A 23,344-nucleotide genomic window follows, 5' to 3' on the forward strand; every position below is an offset into this window, starting at 1 on the left:
TCAAAGTGATCTTAGGAAGGCAGATATAGCAAAAGATGAACGTAAACGACAAACGATGTTTCTTTCCTGGTAAGTCAACAATGGGTCCTCAATGTATACGCCCCGGATTCCTATGACGAAAATAATAGAATGTCGCCAGTTGTCATGACTCAACTTATACTGCAACACCGGCTCTGCTAGCTCAGCCCTGCTCCGTCACACAGCACTTGGAGTGACTGCTTTCTTGAGTTTTGTATTGACAAAGTCATTTGCAGCTGTAGGATCTTCAAACCGATGTGTGTCTCCGCTCGGCAGATTGATTCGGAGCACCGCTAGGTAGAAAAGTCCAAACTTAATGCCCGTACATGAGTGCAGCTGACGCTTGACAGTTCCAAAAGCAGCTTGCTTTTTAGCAACGGTGGAGATGTAGTCAGCAAAGATAGAAATCCTCTTACCCTGGCAGAGGAGGGGAGACAATTCCCCCGGCCCGACGTAGGATCTCATTGCGAATGTGAAAGTAATGAACTCTTACAACGAATGGTCGGGGTGCATCTCCCTCTCTGGGCCTGTCCCACAGTGTACGATGGGCTCGATCTAGCAGGGGCTTTTCATCCAGGCGAAGTATTTCCTGAAGTGGTTTGGAGATAAACTCAGTAGGACGAGGTCCCTCCAATCCCTCCGATATGCCCACCAGCCGAATATTATTCCTTCTGGATCTCCCCTCCAGGTCCTTGCACCGATCATCAACATGTTAAGCCTGAGCCGTTAGCCTGCTAACTGTAGCTTCCAGCTCCGTTATCTGGCCGCTATGGTCCGTAGCAGCTCGTTCAAGCTCAAGCACAGTTTTCCCGTGTTGATCGAATTTATCTTGTAATGGTCCGAATGAATTTTTTTTGGACAGAGGTAATCTTGGAGCGTAGGCTGGAAGACAAAGAGTCAATTTTGCCAAAAATGTCGGCTTTCAGGGAGTCCATCATACTTTGTAAAAGTTCGGCGTCAAGTGCGTTAGCTTCAGCCACCCCTCGAGTAGCGTTAGCCGGGTCAGGCAAAGGCGAGGTTTTGCAGCGGCCTCCTCTCTGTGCTTCGGATTTTTGGCGAGCAGAAGACATTTCGGTTGTTTTGGTTAACAGAAGTCACGTACGACGAATCCTTAGTTTATGTTCTATTTCATTTCAACAAGAAAGACCAAAATTGTGCAGGATTTATGAAATTAAGTCACATTCTCAGGATCAGCGGAGAAACACGTCTTACATCCTCAGAGCCCATGACTCCGCCTTATCAGTTAATTATGAACATCATTAACCAATCATTTATTTACATTTTACATGTCATTAAAATGTCAATCTGACGTAAAAGCTATCCACCTCTTCTAATTGCTTCACTGTGGTTCACTGCCCAAGCTTTGAATCTACTCAGAATGTAATATGTAACGTGTTATTCAATAAGGTCAGACCTTGCCTAAATGAAAAACATAGAAGCTAAAACTTCAGTTTATGCTAGTCAACCTCACCTGTAAACTAGATTAAAACAAATCAACTGCTTGGGTCCTGAGAGTAGAGATGACAGCAGAGAAGTCTAGCTGAGCAAGTTGACTTTTGTTGATTCTTAACAGTTATATCCCAAAGAACATTAGGTACAAAATGACTATTTACCGTTTTATGTGGTAATTACTCTATTACAGACAGAGTAGAGTCAGCTATCAATCAATCAATCAATGTTTATTTATATAGCCCAATATCACAAATGTTACATTTGTCTCAGTGGACTTCAGTTTGTACAGAATATCAGTATGACAATACGACACCCTCTGTCCTTAGACCCTCACATCGTACAATGAAAAACTTCCAGAGAAAAACTCACAGTTTAAAGGGGAGCATGGGAGAAACCTCAGGGAGAGCAACAGAGGAGGGATCCCTCTCCCAGGACGGACAGACGTGCAATAGATGCCGTGTGTAATTTGAAAAGATAATACATTTTACAGTGTAGGTAGACCAAATGTTTGAAAATACCAAATGTTTGGAAATGCATGTGTCTATAATATGAATCCACAAGGATGTCAGCAATCCTGTGGGAGCCATCAGGGAAGTAGTATGGTGAGAGTCAGGCAGGACCACAGAGACTGGTTCAGCCACGACTCGAAGTCCAGGACTCAGGATAGAGCAGTGGTGTAGTCTACGTGATACGCTGGTATACGCCGTATACCCACTAGAACATGCCAGTGATTTCCGTATGCCCTCTTAAAAATTGAGCGATGATACGTAACAACATCATTTTGTGACTTCGCTTTCACGCTTTCGCCCCCTTCTGTGTTAATACTTTTGGACGTCTGGGGCTTCCGTCGCCTTTGGCCTGTTGCTAAGCAACAGCAACACACTTTGTTCGGCTCTGACAAACCCCACGTTTCTCTAACGTTATCAGAATTTGATCCTTCCATCATTCAAGTTCGCGGAGCGCTAAACAGGAAGCAAACATGAAACGAAAACAGACGAAAATATTTTAATGTTTTCCGAAGTTTTCCCCTATTACCACTACAGAAGAAGAGCCAGGTCAGGCGGCTGTCCTAAAGGTGACAGAGAACGAGCCCGGCGCTACCGCAAATGTACCCGGTAAGTGGAATTAGCATGGTTATCATTAACGTAACAGTAGCTGGAATGTAAGAACAGGCATCCTTGGTTAGAGTGGAGGGACAGAAAGTTAGGTAAATGTCAGCACACATGCAAAGGAAAGCTGAACAGAAATTCCTAAAGTCAATGACTATGCAAATGAGAGTTAATTCATGGTCATGTTAAAAGTGCATTTAAAACATTTGCACCATTATATTACTATATGTTAGTTATCAGTAGTTGTCAAATAATTAGCTATTGAAAAAGTGGAACATTTTTCTCCTTTTATCTGCTTTTCATGCATTTGTTAGCCATGATGTAAATATTGTAAGCAGTTTATTAAATACTTTTGAGTAAATCTTGGCTCTTTTCTGCAGATATTATTGGTAAAAACGTGTATTATGCTAATTAGTCATGGCTTTGTTTATTTCCAGGTTGTGCTCTTTGCAGCGCTACAAAATCAACAGGTGTCCTCACAGAACAACGAGTGTCTATGTCTGAGGAGTGGGTGCACTTTAAGATCCAGTCCTCAGATTCAAGCAGATCAACATCTCTGGCCTCTTTGAGAAACAAGATTAGACGACATGAGACGTCCAGAGCACACAAAATAGCCCAGGAGCTCACGGAGAAGGGTGGACAGGATTTAGTTGGAAATTTGGTGAGAGCTGTGTCAGAGACAGTGTTTGCAGTAGGCCATATTGAGATTTTGATAAAAATGTCGATTCATTGTTCAACCCTAGAAGATAAGTGGGCTTTTTCCATCATTGTTCATTCTTTTATTTTTTTATTGTTAATGTCGCTGGCAGTTAAAAGTCACATAAAAATCTTTATAATACATTGACATGTTGATAACACATAACCAGTCTCAAGACTAGTCTATGCATTAGTAAGTGTGATGGTGTTCATGAGGTGTTGCTTCGAGACAGGATGAATACAATTATTACAGTATACCCACTACAAAAAAGTAGACTACACCACTGGGATAGAGGATCCAGGACACACGACCACATCAACAGGATTAGCGTCCTAATCGATAGTATCAAAATGCAACTGAGATCGAGCAAGACAAGAATACAGACAAGTCCTTTGTCTGAGGCTATTAGAAGGTCATTTGTGACTTTAACCAGAGCTGTCTCTGTGCTATGATGTGTTCTAAAGCCAGACCGAAAATCTTCAAATAAATCATAGTTTTTTAAGTAATCACACGACTGTTTTGCGACCGCTTTCTCAAGAATTTTTGAGAGGAACGGAAGATTAGAAATAGGTCTATAGTTGGCTAAAACCTCTCTGTCAGCCTGGCTACAGTGCTGAAAAGAAATCTTGCATTATTCTTATTCTCATCTATTAATGAAGAGTAGCAAGCTGCTCTCGCTTTACGCAGTGCTTTCTTATATTCATTGAGAGTAATATGCCAAATTAAACGAGATTCTTCAAGTTTAGTGGAACGCCATATCCTTTCAAGTTGTCTCGACTTTTGCTTTATTTTGCGGGTTTCGGCATTATGCCATGGAGCTAATCTATGTTGTTTTATTTTCTTCTTTTTCATTGATTGATTGATGTGCTAATTACTCTATGACAGACGGAGTAGTCAGCTACAGCAGCAGCTGGTGTTTGCCCATATTTGTGACCAGCTTACTGCGTATTGTGGAGTGAGATATCAACACCTATCATTTAACCCTCCTATTGTCTTCGTCCCCCCGTCCCCCCCTTAGTTTGGTGTTTGCGGTCAAATTGGAACGGTCCTGTTTTAACTGCTATTACATTAACACAAAAACCATTCATCATCACCACATTTCAAATCAGACTACTGTTATACATGAAACACTGCAGTAAATATATACGACACTGAACATGTATTGCGTGTGCCAGGTGTGATCCATGTGGGGGATGGGCACGTGTGTGTGTGTGTGTGTGCGTGCGTGCGTGCGTGCGTGCGTGCGTGCGTGATCTGATCCAGATGGTTACTAATTCCTTTTCTTTATGGCGGTCATTTTTGACCGGGAACACCATGGGTGTTACAAAGTTGACTAAATCATCCAAAATTCAATGAAAGTGGTGATCAGCAATTTTATATTTTCAAATGTCTACTGTGAAGGATATCATAAAGCCTTAATGCAATCGAATGTAAAACAAAAAGTTATGATTGATGAAAGTAGTAAATCGGTCAGATTTGACCCGAAGACAACAGGAGGGTTAATAGTGAATGATTTGTAGATTATTTGTAAATTGTGTACTAATTGCTTAAAGCATGTTTTTCTGAACTAATAACCATACCATTATTATTGCCGCGAACATGTGAATTTGAGCTCTTTTTGCATTTATATTTTTTTTACAAAAAACAAAAACACCACCACGAAAGCAAAAATCAGCACAAAAAGGAGGATGTTTTAACACATATTTATTTTATTTATAATAAATGCAAACCTTCAGCCCTTAAGTACTTCTCTCAAAAGTAGTAATTATAGGCAATAATACTGGAGAAGAGGTGGTTAAAAAAAGTAGAATATAAATGAGGGTGTTATTTGAATGAATATGTATTTTCCATTTGGCAATAAACAGTCCCAGATAGCTCTATATTATATGTTTTCGTTTAAAACTATTTACTATTAGTATTTTACATCATTTAGCTTTTCTGCCTCCTTTCATTGCAAAAACACATCCCATATACGTACACTAGTCTCCCTCTAAACCCCATAAAGGCCCCTCCTGCGATGGATTATCAAATGTTTAACAAGAAAGTTCTCTTTAGGTAACTGTTCATATAAACAGTATATTTAAAGTACATTTATTAAGAAAAACACTGGTGGAAATGAAACGTAATATTTCATACTTATTTTAAAGATGAAAGAAGCTTTGGACTTCTCAACACATACAAAGTAATACTCTACAATAATGGTTGTTTGTGTCTTTTTTCAAGAACACCCAAACATGTTAGGAATGGTGCCTGAGTTTAAGCTTTAGTATTCGCTCACACAAGCCAACAACTCTGTCATTTAAGATAGTAATGTCTAGTTCTGGTACATAGAAATATCACTCTTAGCTCAGAATGCATTTGGCTTAGCAGCTAATGTTAAATTATTTTTTGGCAACAACGTTCAGGTGTACGTTGACACACTAGGGAAAGAAAGAATGACCCCACAGAGTAGAAGCACACACACTGCTGCATGACAGTTACAGGTGTCCCTATCTTGGTTCATCCTAAGCAGTCCGCTGTGTTCGGGGTCACAGGAGGGTCCTCAGGCATGATGGAGCCAGTCCCTGAATGTGCGTATGAAGAGCATCTGGGGTCAGATCTCTACGTTCACTGGCCTGATCTCCCCGGTCTTATTCTCCTCCACCCACAGCTCTCTGTCTCTGATGGGGTCCACACTTTGTAGCAGCTGATCCACCCGCTCCATCGTCTGCAGACACAGAGAGCAGCTGAAGCTCAGGGGAAGACATGACGCCACTGATAGTGTCCTGTTGTGAACCCGCAAATGTTGAGTACCCCAAAGTTTTATGTTAGAAATGTATAGTATAGGTCCCCAGCCAGGGGCGGACTGGCCATTGGGAATACCGGGAGTTCAGGGGGAGTGGCTGTACCCGTAGGATAGAAAAGGGGGAAGTGACGTCCAGTGGCGGTTCTAGTCTAATTTGACTGGGGGAGCCTGGCTGGGGCCAGTTATTTTCTGAGGGGGGCACAATAAATGCAGGACGAAAAAGACAAAGACACTATGAAGTAATTGTGCATACACCTAAGAAAACGATGCAATACAGTTATTGGTATTTGTTTCATTACACATTATTAAATGCTTACCTTTGTGTTATGTTTGGGTCTGTGGGACCCGTTTTCAGTGTTTTCTAAAAGAAAATGTATGCAATTTAATCATTTTAACCTGCTTTATTTGGGGGTGGATGGGCCTCACCTCCTCTAGGCGAGTCCCGGGAAGACTTTTTTTAAATGTTGAAGTTAAATGCATCAATTTGGTGCACTTTGAGTACACAATGAATATATGGATACAGCTCTCAACACTCAGATGAAAGGGAGCTGTATACTTTTCAATAATCAAAACATCTTTAGAATATGATCACAACCAAGAACAAATCATTTAAACTTGTTTATTCTTATCTTATGTTACCTATAGCATCCTTTTTTTTAATTTATGCATATTTTACTAATCACTCCCCTTTCAAACTGTTTTTTTTTTTTACTGTCCTATAGTACACATTGGAATGATTTCGACGTGTTGGAGACCCCTGCTCTAATGGTTCAGACTCGAATGACAAATATCGTTACTTCCGCTTATTCCGTCAGCCAAGAAATTGTTTAATCATAAAAAAAATGTTTTTCCTTTTTAGGGGGGCCACAGGGGGGTCCAAAGTCAATGTTAGGGGGGAATTGCCCCCCCCTAGAACCGCCCCTGGTGACATCTGACTCAGAGCTCGCGCGGCTGTGGAGAAGAACGTGTTGCCCACATTCTGTTACTGAGTTTAGGCTAGTTAGCTAGCAGGTTTATTGTTTTGGGTGCAGTCACTTTTGCCTCCACTTGCTGTTGAAAGAAAAAGTAAATCTGTTTACAGTTCTGTTTCATATGGGTGTTGAGAAATGTATCCATAGATTTAGTCCCTAATTTTGCTCTCAAAGTGCACCAGATTAATGCATTTAACATCAACATTTAAAAAAAAATATCTGTACTCTCTGTGGGCTGATTTAGATTTATTTTGGGTCGATTGTTAAGATTTAGGGGATTCTGGATCATTTGGGTTGGACAGTTTGCTTATTTATTTGGAAATAAACTGTCCACAGTAGTAAAGGTCATTTTGTGCTTTCTGTATTCAATGGTAGCAACACTACTCATGGTAGTCTAAATCAGCCCACAGAGAGTCCAGATATGGCCACTGAAAACGTCTGAAATGGATTCAGCATCCTCAATAACCCCCAAAACCACTCCAAAAGGATCCAAATCGGTCAAGTCATTTTTTAACTATTGTCCACAATAATTTTAAATAACACTAATTATGCTAATTGTGCAACTTGCCCAACATATGCAGGTTAGCATCCGGCAGTTTCTATGTGCTGGGGACCCTACTATACATTTCTAACATAAAACTTTGGGGTATTCACGGATTCACTATGCTGGAAACTAGACTATTAGGAGACAACATGTGGGTGCTTTTAATGTACTTTATACTCTCTATAAAGTACTATACACACTCAACGTAACAAACATTTGGAAGGAGATCAGAGTGCATGGAAAGGAAGTCAAAGATGCAAAAGCTTAAAGTTTCTCCTGCCTCATTTCAAAAACAAATGTGGCAGCAGAAGAGTATTTGGCACTCAGCTATCAAGTTTGATGTCAGATTTTGCATCCAATCTACAGTATATATTTTATATACTATAGCTCTTTTATTTATTTATGACCTCTTTATCTATTCTTGCCACCTCAGGGAATCAATAAAGTCTGGATTGAACTTTACCCTGACCAATTTAAGTTAGGCCAAGTTATGAAAATAGAAGTTATTTATCAAAATGTCTTTTGACTCGACAGCACTATAGTGCCTTTACGCAGTAGCTTTGGCCCTGATCCCTCATGGTACTCTCACTCTAACGGTATACGTGTTTCCTCTGAACGCCTGTAATGCTGAGTGTGAGTTGAACTTACACTTTGGTTGAACATGTCTGTCTCGTGTCGGAGGGTGGTGTACTGACACAGATGGTGTCGGATCATCTCCACCCGCTCCACCTCCAGCCGTTCCAGCTCCTGGGGGGGGGGGGCACACAGAGAAGTTGAAATGCAAACAGGCACTGTTACTCACCAAACAGTAAACTTGTCACACATTTGATCAAAAGAGGTTATGTAGGGTCGATCAAAGCTATGACTCTCAAGTCACCTAGACATCAAATGAACCGTTCAGTCTCTATAGTAAATGTACAGTGTCTTAGGGAGCCCTGATGCTTTAACCATGCTTCTTCTTCACACGTCTTACAAACATCCTTTTGTAGCCGCATTCTCAAAGTGTATATGACCTGATCATTTATAGACATTACACATGGACTAAAACTTTATATATATATTGTATATTGTAAGTGCTTGTGGACATGAAAATGGACATGTCTATGTAGAATAAAAGTTCTTATGAATAAACATTTGTGTAATTTACAAAATACAAGAAATATTACTTATTTTTGTATTTCTTTCAGATCATTTGTTTGTATTATTAACATGACTTGTAGTTTCTTTGTATCTTATATGTTTATTTTGCTATGCTCTGGACCTTCACAAATTCTGTTTAGCACACAAAGTGAAAAGGCTCCATTCAGTAAGTCAGTTTATTCATTTATGTTATGAGTTTGCAGACTCAAACTTTGGGAGAATGAACTAAAGCTACTGATATTGTCAGATTTTGCTAACTATGATGCTGAAGAACATCCAAAGGGAAGAGCAGCCGCGTAGAACAGCTTTCTCTCACACCAAACTACACACACATTAACAGGACGTTTTACCAGACTGGTGGTGACCGTCTCCTCAAACCATCTGGACTGTGATTGGTTATAAAGGTCCACACAGCGCATCAGATCGTCTCCTGTTGGAGAGAATACAACGAGAAGTCTTAAAAGGACACACATGTATTACATGAGACCTGATAAGTACAAACTGTGTACAGCACATTCAAATACAAGGTGCTATATTCTACCACTAGGTGGTGCTACTGCCCAACAGCTGATGAGACTACATCACTCAGCTGAGCCTGAACAGTGCACACAACCTGGATTTCTAATACATTCTATATGATATCATAAGCAATAATAAAAGGAGAGTGTTTCTCTCCTTTCATTACGTTCTCTGCTTACATCCTGCTGAGAAACAAGACCCATATCAGGGAGGGGATGATGCTGATCCCTCTGACCCATATCAGGGAGGGGATGATGCTGATCCCTCTGGTATGCTGACATTTCGGCAACTTTATATTCAATTTAATTATATTTTCTGTTAGAATGTGTGATGACTAAATATCTCACGCACGTTTAGAAAAGCGAGCCTGAGTCTGAGCCTAAATCCTTGAGAACCTCTAACTATAGAATGAGGCTAAAACCCCCAAAATAAAGACCATTAAAGGGCCAATTATGGCCATTGGGTATTTGATATGAAGCCTAGAGGTTCTTCCATATACGGAGACACAAGCGGCTTCATACTATGTCCTCATGTTCTCAGACAGCTGCTCTGTTTTAAATGAGAGCTGTTAGCCAGCTCAAGATACATTGAATTAAACAGGTATTGTTTCATTGCTAACAAAAGTAACATTTATATTTGTATATATAACTCTTCTTTAACATTTAAGTCTTATATGCAGTTTTAAAGGAAATTAACTTCAGTAATTAGCAGAATAAGTCTGACCAAAATCCACATTATGGAATGCGCCTGTAACAACTGAGCCACAATTTAACATATTGATCAGACACAGAAAACTAATCTTGGTAATTGGCATATTGGCATAAATTGTGCAGCTGTATATAAAACTTTATAAGCGGTCTATGATCAATATCAGTATCTCACAATATATATATATATATGCCCAAAGATAAATGAGAGCTAGCGAGGCAGTGCTGTGACCTTTGACCCTGTCTTTGACCTGCTTGTGTGGATTTTCTGCGGGCTTTCTTGATGTCCTCTTCAATCTTGTTGCTGAGTTTGATTTCCAGCTGCTGAGTCTTCAGCTCCAGATCTTTCTGTCTGTCAGCCAGAGCCTTACGGGCCTGCGAAGAGAAGACGCAGGAGTGAGTGACGGGCTCACATCTCACTGCTATACAAATCATTTCAATCTGAATAATGGAGTGCAGCAAGAAGGTTCAGGGAGCGGCACTTTCACATCATCATCATGTGTCATTACTTTTCATCCATCATCCAACCAACATGACCGGAACATTTTTGCCTGTCCTGCTTTAAATGCTCAATTTTCCATGAAATAAGGAAATCAGAAATAAACTGTCACCCCAGATTGCTTTTCTTTATACATATTAAAACATTCCAGGGATGGGAAACAGCCCATCGCGAAAGGCAAATATAGGGAATCTTAATCAGCATCAGGGTGATTGTCAGAACTGTGTTCCCCTCATGCTGCGGAGCTCTGTTCTTGTTCCTGGTTACCTTCTCCACCGATGCATGGCGGCCACCTAGCTGCTTCCGGAGGTCAGCAATGTGATGTTCGTACCTCTTCATGTCCTTCTTAAAGTTCTCCCGGAATGTCAGAAGAGGCTTCTCCACCTCACTCTGCAGCTGTACGAAACACAAACAACCAATAACTCAAAAGCAGATAATAATAAATGGTGTAATGACCAGAGAGCATCCTCCTGAGGACCTCAGGTCTTTGAGCCAATGTAAAAACACAGGAATAAAATATGAAGTCTCCCTTGCTGAGAATAAAAGCTAGTGTGAATGTGACTTTGAAGCCTTTGTTTCTAAAGTTACGTAAACTACACAAAGAAATACTGTTTTGGGAAATGTACACAAAAGATAAAAAAACTAACAACAAAAATGTACCTTCTGGGAGCAAAGATAGTGTCACTGAAGGGGTTAAAGCTATTATTATTGGCCATTTAAAAGCAGTGGCTGTAGTCGGAATTGCAAATCACCAGACATTGTACACTTGTCAAAGATGTCTGTAAAACCTAAAGTGGTCCACTTTGAGCCATACTGTAGGACCAATACAATTGAACTGAAAAACTTCTCTTCACATTTGTATATAGAGAGTAACTACCATTTGAAAAAATGTGATGGCTCCTTGGAGCAAAAATATCCAGTTATCTAAATGACTCCATGCCCTTCTCTGGAGACCCTATGCTCTTCCCATCAGCTCCCGGGTTGAGTGTCCCCTCCCCTGTCAGTATGAGCTTGTCCATCTGATAAACTCAAACTGGGGCTGGAATAAAGTAGCCCAGAGATGAACAGCACATGGCTTTTAACTCTTAGATGTGAGACAAGATGTATGATGATGTATAAAACACAGTGCAAATCACCCATCCCCCACAAACTGGATTTACATATCCATTCACAATATTAATTATTTCCAGCTTTCCACATTATGTCATGACAATCTCACAATGATTTAGTTTTGTCAAAACATTTTTGGGGATTTTTGGAAACAAACAACAACTTTATCTATTAATTGTTTAACTTACTTCAGATGTATCCAATTTACAGTAGAACTGAGTGCAAATGGCTTTACCCAAGAGTTAAGGGAACTTGGCCTTGGAACCGATTGGTCGTACAATCGGACCCAAATAAAATGGAGGTGCCACTTCACCTCCTGAGCCGAGGTTTGTAAACTGGCAGGCTCTAGCACCTCTCTGTGTGCACCTGTACTGTGTTTATTAATTATATTGTTTTCATTGGAAACAATCAAAGTATATTTCCATCCCATTCCTTGTTCTGCAGCACATCTGTGCATCTCTGGAGGATCACATCACCGGCTCCATTTCCTGCATCAGACCAGCTGCATCCTGGCCAACATCTGTGCTCTTCCCTCTCTAAACCCCTAAGACAAACCCATGCTGGATTACCTTTGAGGAGAACTTCAAGTGAACCTCAGCCTCGTCTTCCAGACTCTTCTTTAACTGGGCCCAACACTCTCCCACAGTCCTGAGAGCAGACAGGAGGCAGTGTGTTGATTTTATTGGACAAAAAAGGACCACACACACACACACACACACACACACACACACACACACACACACACACACACACACAAACACACAAACACACACACACAAATCGAAAGCACAGCCAGTCCAACAGACGATAAGATAATGCTGAGCTCTGCCGTCGGCACATGAACAAGACAAGAGTGAGTGGTTGGTTTAAAAGTCTGTAATAACCGTACAGTCTGAGGTAAGAACATTGGAGGGTATCTTATAAGACACACTCCTTAAACCCTGTGACAACGCCACCTCAGCCTTCACAACCGCACAATGCAACTCCTGCTCATTCTTCCAATCCAAAATTAACAACATTTATAGAAACCTCAGCCAGCAGTGGCTCAGTCAGTAGGGCCTTGGACTGTGAGCCGTAGGGTTGCTGGTTCAAGTCCCCGAACAAAGTGTGGACTTGGAGAGGTCCCAGTTCAGCTCCTGGGCCCTGCCGGTGTTTTTTTATTTTTTTATTTAACCTTTATTTAACCAGATAAAAAGCATTGAGATAAAATCTCATTTACAATGCTGACCTGGCCAAGAAGGCAGCAACGTTACACATAACACAAACATATAAAATACAGAGAACATAACTAAGAAAACAAAAGACGAAAAAAAGCAGTTACTACATTGTGCACATTAGGACAGTAAGAAAGGCACTACTTATTACTGCAAGAGCAGCTGGTGGTAAGGACTTCTGACAACTTCAATTTAAAACAGGCTATAGAAACAAGTGCCGTCAGTTTGAGGCGTGATTGAAGGTCATTCCAAGACCAAGGACCATAATAAAAGAGACTCCTTTTTCCAGCCTCAGTCCGCACAGCAGGAACCTGGAACCGTATCAAGGCACTGGATCTGAGGTTGTAAAAGTCACAAACTGGAGCAAATCTGGCACATATGTAGAGTGGAAGATTTCCTAAAATGGCTTTATACATTAATAAAAACCAATGCTGCATCCTACGCATAGTGAGTGAGGACCATCCAGTTAGGCTATACAGTGTGCAATGATGAGTCCTATAGGCTGCATTTGATATATAACGCAGTGCAGCATGGTAGAGTGGGTCAAGTTTGGCCAAGACAGTGGGACAGGCAAGTCTATAAATGGTGTCACCGTAGTCCAGCTGGGACAGGAATAAGCCAGAGACCAACCTTTTACGGTATGAAGTTGAAAAACAACATTTAAGTCTGTAAAGGAAGCCAAGACTGAATTTCAATTTCTTTGTTAGAACTTCGATATGGTGTTTGAAGTTCAGATTACTGTCCAACCAAAAGCCAAGATATTTGTAGATATCAACAAACTCAACAGAGACGCCATCAAGGGTGTCAATGGAGAGGCAAGAGGACGCTGATTTGGGAGCAAAAAGCATTGCTTTGGTTTTCTTACTGTTCAAAAGCAGTTTGGAATCAAGAAGTGCATGCTGCAGCGTGATAAAATCAGATTTTAAATTGGAAACGGCCATGTCCAGAGAAGGAGCACATGAATATACAATAGTGTCATCAGCATACATATGATAGGTAGAAAATTGCATCTGATTACAAATATTGTTTACATATAATAAAAAGAGCAAAGGCCCCAAAATAGAGCCCTGTGGAACGCCCTTCTCCAAGGTGACAGGGTCAGAGACAGTGCTACCCAACCTGACGCATTGAGTACGGTCGGTTAGATAACTCTGAAACCAGCAAATGGCATTATGACCGAAACGAGACACCAACATAACATTAGACATAATGTGGTGATCTACATTATCAAATGCTTTGGCTAGGTCAATAAACAATGCAACACAAACAGATTTGTTATCCAAAGCAGCCTTGATATCATCTAAGACTTTCAGACTGGCAGTCACAGTACTGTGCTTTGATCTGAATCCAGATTGCATAGGGTTAAGGATGTTGTGTGAATTTAAAAAAAGTTTTAGCTGAGTAGAAACTAGGGACTCAAGAATCTTTGATAACACAGAAAGATTTGAGATAGGACGATAATTATTTAACTCAGTGGGATCACCAGCTTTCAAGAGGGGCGATACCAGAGCTTGCTTCCACAGAGCTGGCAGTGTGTGAGTGGACAGGGAGAGATTAAAAATATCAGTTACTGGTTGTGCTATAATCTGAGCTGCAATTTTTAAAAAGAATGGGTCGAGGCCGTCAGGCCCGGCAGACTTTTTAGGATCAATTGAGTGCAAACCCTGTAAGACTTCAGAGACCGAGAAAGAAGCAAAATCAAAAACAGGGGAGCTCATCTCTTGACTAGGGCTGTGAGTACGACCATTTAGAGAGTCATGACTTTGCTCATCAAAAATGTGCCTTTTTGAAGTGAGCATTGAAAGCATTAGACATACCATCTGAATCTGAAATAAAATAATCACTGACCTTCAGTTTTTGTGGGAAACTAGAAACTTTCTTGTTCTGAAGTGATTTAATTGTTTTCCAGAACTTAGAATGGTCATTAAAACAATCAGTGGTTAAGCTCAGATAGTAATCAGCTTTAGCTTTTTTAATAAGGGCTGAACATTTATTTCTGAGGACACGAAAAAGAAGCCAGTCATCACTAGTGTTAGACTTTCTAGCTAAAGACCATCGCTTATTTCGATCATGAATTAGATCAGATAGTTCTCTAGTAAACCATGGAGTGTTCCTATTCTTGACTCTGAATTTTCTAAGGGGGGCATGTCTATTAATAATCGATAAAAAGTGATCAATAAAAAAATTGGACGGCAACATCAACAGATGGAATTAACGCTATGAAGTGCCATTTAACCTCCGCCAGATCGTGTAGGAAAGCCTGCTCAGAGAAGTGTTTGAAGCAGCGCCTGAGGACAATAAGGTGTGCCCTTGATAGTGTACTAAGCTGTAAGGGAAATTGATTTCTGGTTCTGGCCTGTGTCGGGTCTGATGGTAGGAACAAAACAGCGATTGTCCTGTCAGGCAACAGTGTTGTTCTAAGGGAGAGAATAATGAAGGCACTGTGTAGAAGGTTTATGAGTCTGAGCAGACTGAGCCCAGTGGCCTAATCTGGATTCTATTTGGGACAACTCCATAGCACTGCAGTCTCATGACAATGCTTATATCAGAAGAAAACATATTGTATGCATGTTAACTAGCAGGCAGGTTAAAACTCCCCACAGTTGGTTTTGCACGCAGTCTAATTTGCAACATAGACATTGCCCTCTTTCTTTTTCAGACATTAAGGTTCAGAAATAAAGTTTGTAAGCTAATCGTGTCTATGAAGTTATGTTGATATCATAGGTAATAAAATACTCATATCTAAATTGCACAAATATGTCATGAGAATAATAGCTCAGAACTAGTACCTATTTGGATGCACTGGGAATCTGGCAGGGACGAAATACAATTTGTCCATTAGGGCTGGACAGGAACAAAAGGAAGAACTGACAAAGAACACAAGGGGAGACAGGTCTGTCAACACACAACTGATCACAAAGACAAGACACAGTTGACGAGGGCAGAAGGTGAACACACTCATACAGTCAAACAGGCAGGAAAACAAAAGTGTGTAAAGAGCTAAAAGGAAGGAGTCCGACGCAAAAATCACTTCTTGGGTAAAAGGGAGGTTTTTTTGGTCACATGAATCGTGATTGCCAGAGGAGCTTGACATGCAAAGTCTGTGGTCAAACTCCCCCTGTACTCCACATGAAGAAGCAAGCAGCTCTGGAGTTGCAGAGGGAACCATGCAAAGACCAGCCAACTGCAGTCACAACATGTGAACACACAGTGTGCTCCACTGATCATTCCAGTGAAGGTCACATACAAGCAAACATATAAGTTCTGCTCTAAACATTTTAAGAAGAACCTGAATGCTGCAGGTAAAATAATTACTGCTACGCAAATTGAAGCAAGGAACAGTTGAGACGGCTTACTCATTGACTGGTTTGGAGGTTGCTGGCCTTGACAGCAGTGGTTTCTATCTGCTGCCAGATGTTGCCAGTGACGGCTGATGACATAGTGACACAGTAAGCTCTGGCTGAAGATACGCATCCCAAGCATTGAAGTAACTGTGCACCTGTCGATTGGAACCAATGCTCCCAAGCAATTGGGACAATGAGAGGTGATAAAACAGGCGTGGAAATTCAAGCATGACCATTCTGAGATGGTTCATATATTAGACCCTCCAGAAAAACGCGATTCTGTGATCGCAGAATTTACCGCATAATCAGCAAAATGGCGCAGATTTTTAAAAGGCAGCATATTTATCAAAAGGCCGCATAATCCCCGCATTTTTCCACACAAAGTTGAGAAAAAAAAAAGTTAACTCGTCTTGACGTGACGTCATCAGCTCGCGCATCACAGAATATAAACAACACTGTATAGAGTGAACGTGTGGAGCTCACACGATAGAGAAAACACCAAGATGAAAAAATCTAATCCATCTAATTTACCGACGAACATTTCTACTAAAGACCGGGCAAAAAGTGGGGGGAAACTATTCTGCACCCTGTGCAACTGTGTGTTGGAGCATAAGAGAAAATCGACGGTGACGACCCACTTTGATTCATTCAAACATTCGAAAATGCTTTCTGCTGCTGCGGACAAGAAAGCCAAACAACTCACGTTCACCAAGGCATCAACATCCAAAACCCTTTCGAGGGCTACAAGAAACGAAGTGAGTAGCCTACAAGATTGAAGCTGGTCAGATAACGAACGAGTAAATGAAAACAGAATGAGGCAGAGAAGTGTGTGTGTGTGTGTGTGTGTGTGTGTGTGTGTGTGTGTGTGTGTGTGAGATTAAAATAGCCCAATTGCTTTTAAAATAAATAAACATTGAATGTGTTTAATTTAATAGTAAAGGGGTTTAACGTTAGTGGCAGGTTGTGTGTGAGAGAGAATAAATAAGACAGCCCAATATTTAAACATTTTTTTATTCTTTTTCCCCGCATATTTAGCATATTTCCGCATATTTCGCAACTTCCCGCAATTTCACCGCATAAAATCACATAAAACCCCTGCATGTTTAATCGCATAATCAAGGATTTTAGCCCGCATAATCAAGGAATTTAGCCCGCATAATCAAGGAATTTTGCCCGCGTTTTTCTGGAGGGTCTAATATATGGTCAACTGCAGACAATGCGCCCAGAGGATTGAAAGTCGATGACTTGCTGGCTGGCAGCAGGTGAACTGAAGGGCCCAGGTTTCTTTGGAAGCCAGAAAGCCATGTTCCAGAGAACATCATGGAGGGTGTGGTGGAAACTTCTGAAGCAATGGAGACGAAATTCAGAGAGACACGGGGAGAGCTGGAGCTTGAAGGCAAACACTGATGGTTTATTATGGAGTTACGGCCGGAGAACTGAAAAGACATGTTGCCCGACCAATTCTGAAGATCTCTACCCCAGCCCCATGTATTTAGCTGGTTCAGCTAGATACATGCTAGTTCTGGGACAAAACACTGAGAGCAGCCCAAAGTCGCAGGCCTGTGCTCATTGAGGGCAGAACAAACGGATAAACTGGGTCAAAGGTGTGGGCCTAGGAAAATATCAACAGAGGATGGTATTCCATTGGACGCCTCAGAAGTCAAAAATGACTTATCTGTGAATACTATGATTGCTAAGGACTCAACTTATGCTTCTGACCAACTAGGCATGTACTTCTCGGACTGAAGGAAGCTCAGGGTCGCAGTGTCCTGGTTCCTGTGTTTATTTGCTGTGCTTTGTATTGCAGCGTTTTGTTTGTGCAGCGCTTTGTGTAAACACTCTGCATGTTTGGTCAAGTAGGCAAATGTTTTTTAAAGACTGCATATGTTGTCTGGTTGATGATGCTTCTTCTTTTGCATGTGTTTTGGAACATTTGTTTGTTTTATTTTTCATCTTTTTTTTTAAAGCGCAGCGCATTTCTCTTGTTATGTAAGTGTTTTCAGACACCGTAAAGATAACATAAATTCAAATTATTTTGAGACAAAGATACATGCTAAAAGAGTAAATAAAGCAAAACATTCTCTATGCAAACGTGTGTGACTTGTTTGTTGTTCTAAATCCTGGCACGGGTAAAATAAGCTCAGACTCAGAATCAAACAAAGCCTTTTCTTATCAAGCTCCACTTTTGTGGAATCAGCTTCCAGTTTGTGTTCGGTCGGCAGACACCCTATCCGTTTCTAAGAGTGCGCTTAAGACCTTCCTTTTTGATAAAGCTTATAGTTAGGGCTGATTAGATTCAGCCCCTAGTTTTGCTGCTATAGGCTTCGACCAGGGGTCGGCAACCCGCGGCCCTCGGGCCGCATGCGGCCCTTGAAGCCCTCTGCTCTGGCTCCCTTGAGTTTACACAAAAATAAGAAGGAAATAAAATAAAAGTATTTGGAGGACTATTTATATTTTGTTGCATGGTTGAAAATGTTTCGTATCTTGTATTTTGAGGTGATACTGTGACACATAAATAAAAAACAAAACAGTTTTAATTAGGTCAACTAAAATATGCGTCACATCCTGCTACGGTCCCGCGCGAGCGCCTTTTCTTGGAGGCGAATAACCTGACCCCCGGCTCGATGAGCGAACTATGGATAAATCAAAGAAAAGTACCGGAGGAACACAGGATTTAATTCTGTGCGGACAGAGTTATATGCTTTCACAGCAAACGATGCTGGTTTACCGGTATGTTTGATATGTGGAGAGAAGTTGTCAAAGGTGCTGCAGCCTTGACGTGTCGAGGAACAACACGGGAGAGGAAGACAGCTGACAATCTTCAGTCATAATTCAATGGGGTATGTAATTTATTTCAGAAAACAGTTTTTGTTATATTCCATGCAATGCTCTTAACGTCCCGATAGCAATGAACATATTAAATGCTTTGACAATAAATACATAAACAAATTAATCTGTGGAAGCCGTAGCGCTGTAAAAAGCATGACTAATCATTTTAGCCGGACGGGCTAAAATGATTGGATGGCCTACCTGCCTGTCAGCCTTCCATCTGTGCACAAACTTATCTCGTGCCCTCATTGGTCATGTGCGCGTTCGTGTGTGTTGGAGGAGGGACTCTTTAAGAAAGTCTGAAGGAAGAGGCATATTTGTTCCGGTTGTGTATTTTCAAATTCTAGCGCACTCGAGCTGGTTTCTTACCTACCCTACCTTTAACTCTTTTTAGGGTGCAGCTATATGTTTTATTTATTTCAAAGTGGGCCCATTTTAATAATATTTTTTTTTCCTTCAAATGTGCAGATGACTCCTCAAGTGCTGTGTTTAATTTATTTTATAGTAGGCCTGTTTATTATTTGTAATTCTCCTTATAGGAGTTCTTTGTTTCTTATTAGAGGTTAACAGTTTTATATAATATAATAAATAGCCTAATAAATGCAAAAAAAATGTAGTTTTTGTCTGATATAACAATAAATACAACTTCATTCGCTATCAAGCTATGAAATATGTTTTGCGGCTCCAGACAAAAAAATGTTTTGGAAAAAGGAGCAAAATGGCTCTTTTGGTCAAAAAGGTTGCAGACCCCTGGCTTAGACTGTCGGGGGACACCTTACTTCTTCCTTCTCTCTGTCTGTACCTGTGTACTCTCATGTTCCGAATAACCCAGCTTCCCCCAAATGTCTTTTTGGTGTCTATCTACGGCGGGATCCTGAGTTGTGGCTGATCCTGTTGCTGTGGTCCTGAGTCCTGCATCCTGAGCCCTGGATCCTGAGTCCTGGATCCTGAGTCCTGGATCCTGAGTCCTGGCTGTGCGTTTTGCTGTGGTCCTGGATCCTGAGTCCTGGATCCCGGATCCTGAATCCTGAGCCCTGGATCCTGCATCCCGAGCCCTGGATCCTGAGTCGTGGCTGTGCCTGTTGCTATGGTCCTGGATCCTGAGTCTTGGATCCTGAGTCCTGCATCCTGAGTCCTGGACTTCGAGTCGTGGCTGAACCTGTCTCTGCGGTCCTGCCTGACTCTCACCATACTACTTCCCTATTTGTGATATTGGGCTGTATAAATAAACATTCGATTGATTGATTAAAAATGACTTGGCTCAGCGTGATAGCCCCCCTCTGCTCTCACACTTTTCGTCCCCCTTTTTGTACAATCCCCAACACGAAACTGCATGTCTGCTTTTTTTTAATAAATGACCAAACACAAGTGATCACGTCCTATCAGAGCCAAGTATTTATTTCCTACAGAGGAAGGCCATTTTGGCTTCATGCACCACTGAGAAAATGTTTGTTAATGAACGGGCCTTGCCTCACACACTGATCCGGTTTCTCTATATACATCCATGCATTGCCTGCTAGAGGGGTCGAATGGGCCATTGAAAGGCCTTTTATTAGACTAGCCTCATACTGACTAAAAAGAGGATGTTAAACATGTTGTTATTTTCCAAGCAGGCTGTGCCATGATGAATCATAATCTGCATTATTTAGCTTATTGTATTTCTTTATTTCCTGACATGTATACAGATGTAGTGCTTCATTTCAGACAGTTTGAAACGCGAGGGCCGTGATTGGTACGTGATCTGCCCTCGCTCAAGGGAAAACCTCCAGCTTGACTTGAGACCTCCCCCGTGATAAATAAATGTAATTATAATGAAGCCAGCTGCAATGGATCATTGATCCACCAGGGGGTGCAGTGGGGTTCCACACTGGAACTCATGTGAAATAAAGTCAGATACAGTACGCTGGATGTACAGTGGAACTTTGTTAAGATCCATATGTCACGGATATCATACTCTGTGCTAAATAAGAGACATGTAATCATTTACAAAACATCACCATGTTGTTATTTAACAAAATAATGTTGTTTAGTCAAAAAAAAAGAACGGGAGGAAATGCAGCCCGGCTCTCGATTTTTAATCCTAATTTAATCATCATCTTGAACACGATCATTTATGTTTATGTTCGCCGAATTGACATGAAATCACTGACACATATGAATATACTGTATTGAACTTCATTAAAACGTTATTAACGTGCCTAAACTCAGTAATTCACTAAAAATATTTGTATTAATGGAGCCTCGTCGGCAGATCAGGATCCCTCCGCTACGCGTCGGGATCCTGATCTGCATGAAGGGTTTTATTTTCCCCATAAGGAACAAGTCGCTGCAAATTATCCCGCTTATTACATGGCCACATTCTCAACAAAGTAACGACATGACTCCCAATATTAATGCTTTTATGGATTTCGAAAATGTTTTTATTGATTTAAAAAATAGTTGTATGTATTGATTTAAATTGACATGCATCCGCTAAGAAAAATAGTCCGTTGTTACCGTTTTTTAAACAGTCTGAATGCTCTCTCCCCACTCCCCCCCTGATCTTTCTTCTCCAGCAGCTAATAGAACTGTAGGTTACTCTGAGTGACCATAGACTGTATGTGACAAGCTTACAGTTAGTGACGTAACAACACCATAAAAGCTGGTGGGTTGAAAGCAATACGGGAGGTAAAAATAACTAGAATAATTGTGATTTATTTATTGTGGCTTTTATGTTTTTAGGTATAAAATGTTATGTAATTCAGGCTTATAGTTCACCCTTCTCTAAAAGCCTTCAACAATGACAATATTCATAGTAATTTAATAAATCCTTCCAACACACATTGTAAGGCGCACCTGAATATAAGCCGCAGGTGTTTTAATGTTTAATTACCATATGTAAGGGTTCGTGCACAGAGGGGATTGTCGGGAAAGAGATGGCTGTTTGAGGAAGATCCCATTTATTAGCATTTCAACAAACAAGTTGCATATTTGCATAACGTATTCAAGTGTTACCATTTAGTGCAATAGTAGATACAGAACATGTACTGTGCTGTGTAAACTGTACTGTATCACATAGCGTTTCAGACACACAAACTTTTCAACTTTCAAACTTAAACGGTGCGCTCCCAGCGCACGTACCGGCAGTGATCTACAGCAGTGGTTTTCAACCAGTGGTACGGGGACAAACTGTCTCGCTCTCGTAATGTCTGTCTGTCTTGCTCTCGTTCTGTCTCTTGTACCACTCTCGGTTCCACTTTTACTTTTGCGCTAACTGTCTCACTCTTTTCCGGCCTCCAGCTTTTCCTGCTGGAGCCCGCCGCTTAAAGGTGGGGGGCGCGGACCGGCCATAGAGCCCATAGAGTTAAAGGTGGTGGACTGTAACCTGTAAAATCCATAGATTTAGGAGGTCCCTAGTGGCCGTTAGCTGTAAAAATCCATAGATTAGCCGCACCGTTATATAAGCCGCACAATTTTGAGATACTTGTACTTTATTTAAGTATTTCAATGTTTTGCTACTTTGTTCTTCTACTCCACTACAGTTCAGAGGTACATGTGTAACAGGGACAGTTATGTCTCATTTGTATATAATATATTATGTAAATATGTCTATATAATTACACAAAATCTGTGTTTATTCTTGTTTCATCTTGTGTTAATACCTGACGCAATAGGACTCACATCAGTATGTGGAACTATAATTTTAGCGTGTACCCCTACGTTCCTTATGTATGTGACACTGTTCCCCTTTTTTTCGCGGGGTTCATGCATCGTTCTCCCCTTTTGATACTGATCTCTGTGGGAGAGGTAGGCGGCTCTTCAGCCAGAAGCAATTTCCGTGTTTTAGTGTCGACTTTATGCAATTTAAGTTACTTTTTATTACTTATTTTTGTTGTAGTGTCTCACGGGTGTTCACAATGTATTTCTGTGTTGTTTAATTTGTATAGGGGCACGTTAAAGAGAGTACTGACTGGAGAAATGTTTTCTTTCTGTCGCTGTTTCGTCAGGTATGTTGTGTTACTTTTTACGTTATGCCCTTTTTGATACTGATCTCTGTGGGAGAGGGGCACGTTAAAGAGAGTACTGACTGGAGAAATGTTTTCTTTCTGTCGCTGTTTCGTCAGGAGTGAAAATAAATGTACATCCTGAATGAAGCTACACGTCTGGGTCGTCGTCTTTCTACACAACACAACGCAGAGTCAGACACAGCCGGTTACACATGGTTTACTTCTACTCCACTACATGTATTTAATACCTTTAGTTACTTTACAGATGTGGATGAATGATGTGAAATATAATCAAGTGTTAAATCAGACTTTAGTTCCACATGGAGTAAATCCACAAGCTACCCTTTAGTATACAAAGTAATTCAAACTAGCTACACCTTTACCAGCTTTGAGAACACTTTCGTGATCAATCATTATAAA

General features: G+C 40.9%; 1 protein-coding gene and 1 long non-coding RNA gene across 8 annotated transcripts in view; one reads left to right on the forward strand and one right to left on the reverse strand.

The window, feature by feature from the left end:
- Nucleotides 1–1,872: 1,872 nt before the first annotated feature.
- LOC307021339 lies at nt 1,873–5,222 on the forward strand. The gene is made up of 2 exons (XR_013803130.1): nt 1,873–2,585; nt 3,017–5,222. It is a non-coding gene; the product is annotated as an uncharacterized lncRNA (long non-coding RNA).
- The window catches only part of LOC307021324 (growth arrest-specific protein 7-like), a 56,923-nt gene continuing 38,542 nt past the window's right edge, over nt 4,964–23,344 (reverse strand). For all 7 annotated transcript variants that reach the window (XM_079653332.1, XM_079653333.1, XM_079653338.1 and 4 more), the window contains 6 exons: nt 12,121–12,199; nt 10,709–10,837; nt 10,194–10,317; nt 9,067–9,146; nt 8,225–8,323; nt 4,964–5,983 (listed from right to left, as the gene is read on the reverse strand). In XM_079653332.1, the coding sequence (XP_079509458.1) occupies nt 5,870–5,983; nt 8,225–8,323; nt 9,067–9,146; nt 10,194–10,317; nt 10,709–10,837; nt 12,121–12,199 (625 nt within the window). In that variant the 3' untranslated portion in view covers nt 4,964–5,869. The remainder of the gene's footprint in view (nt 5,984–8,224; nt 8,324–9,066; nt 9,147–10,193; nt 10,318–10,708; nt 10,838–12,120; nt 12,200–23,344) is intronic.

The sequence above is a fragment of the Notothenia rossii genome (assembly GCF_949606895.1).
Source record: "Notothenia rossii genome assembly, chromosome: 10".
Lineage (NCBI taxonomy): Eukaryota > Metazoa > Chordata > Actinopteri > Perciformes > Nototheniidae > Notothenia > Notothenia rossii.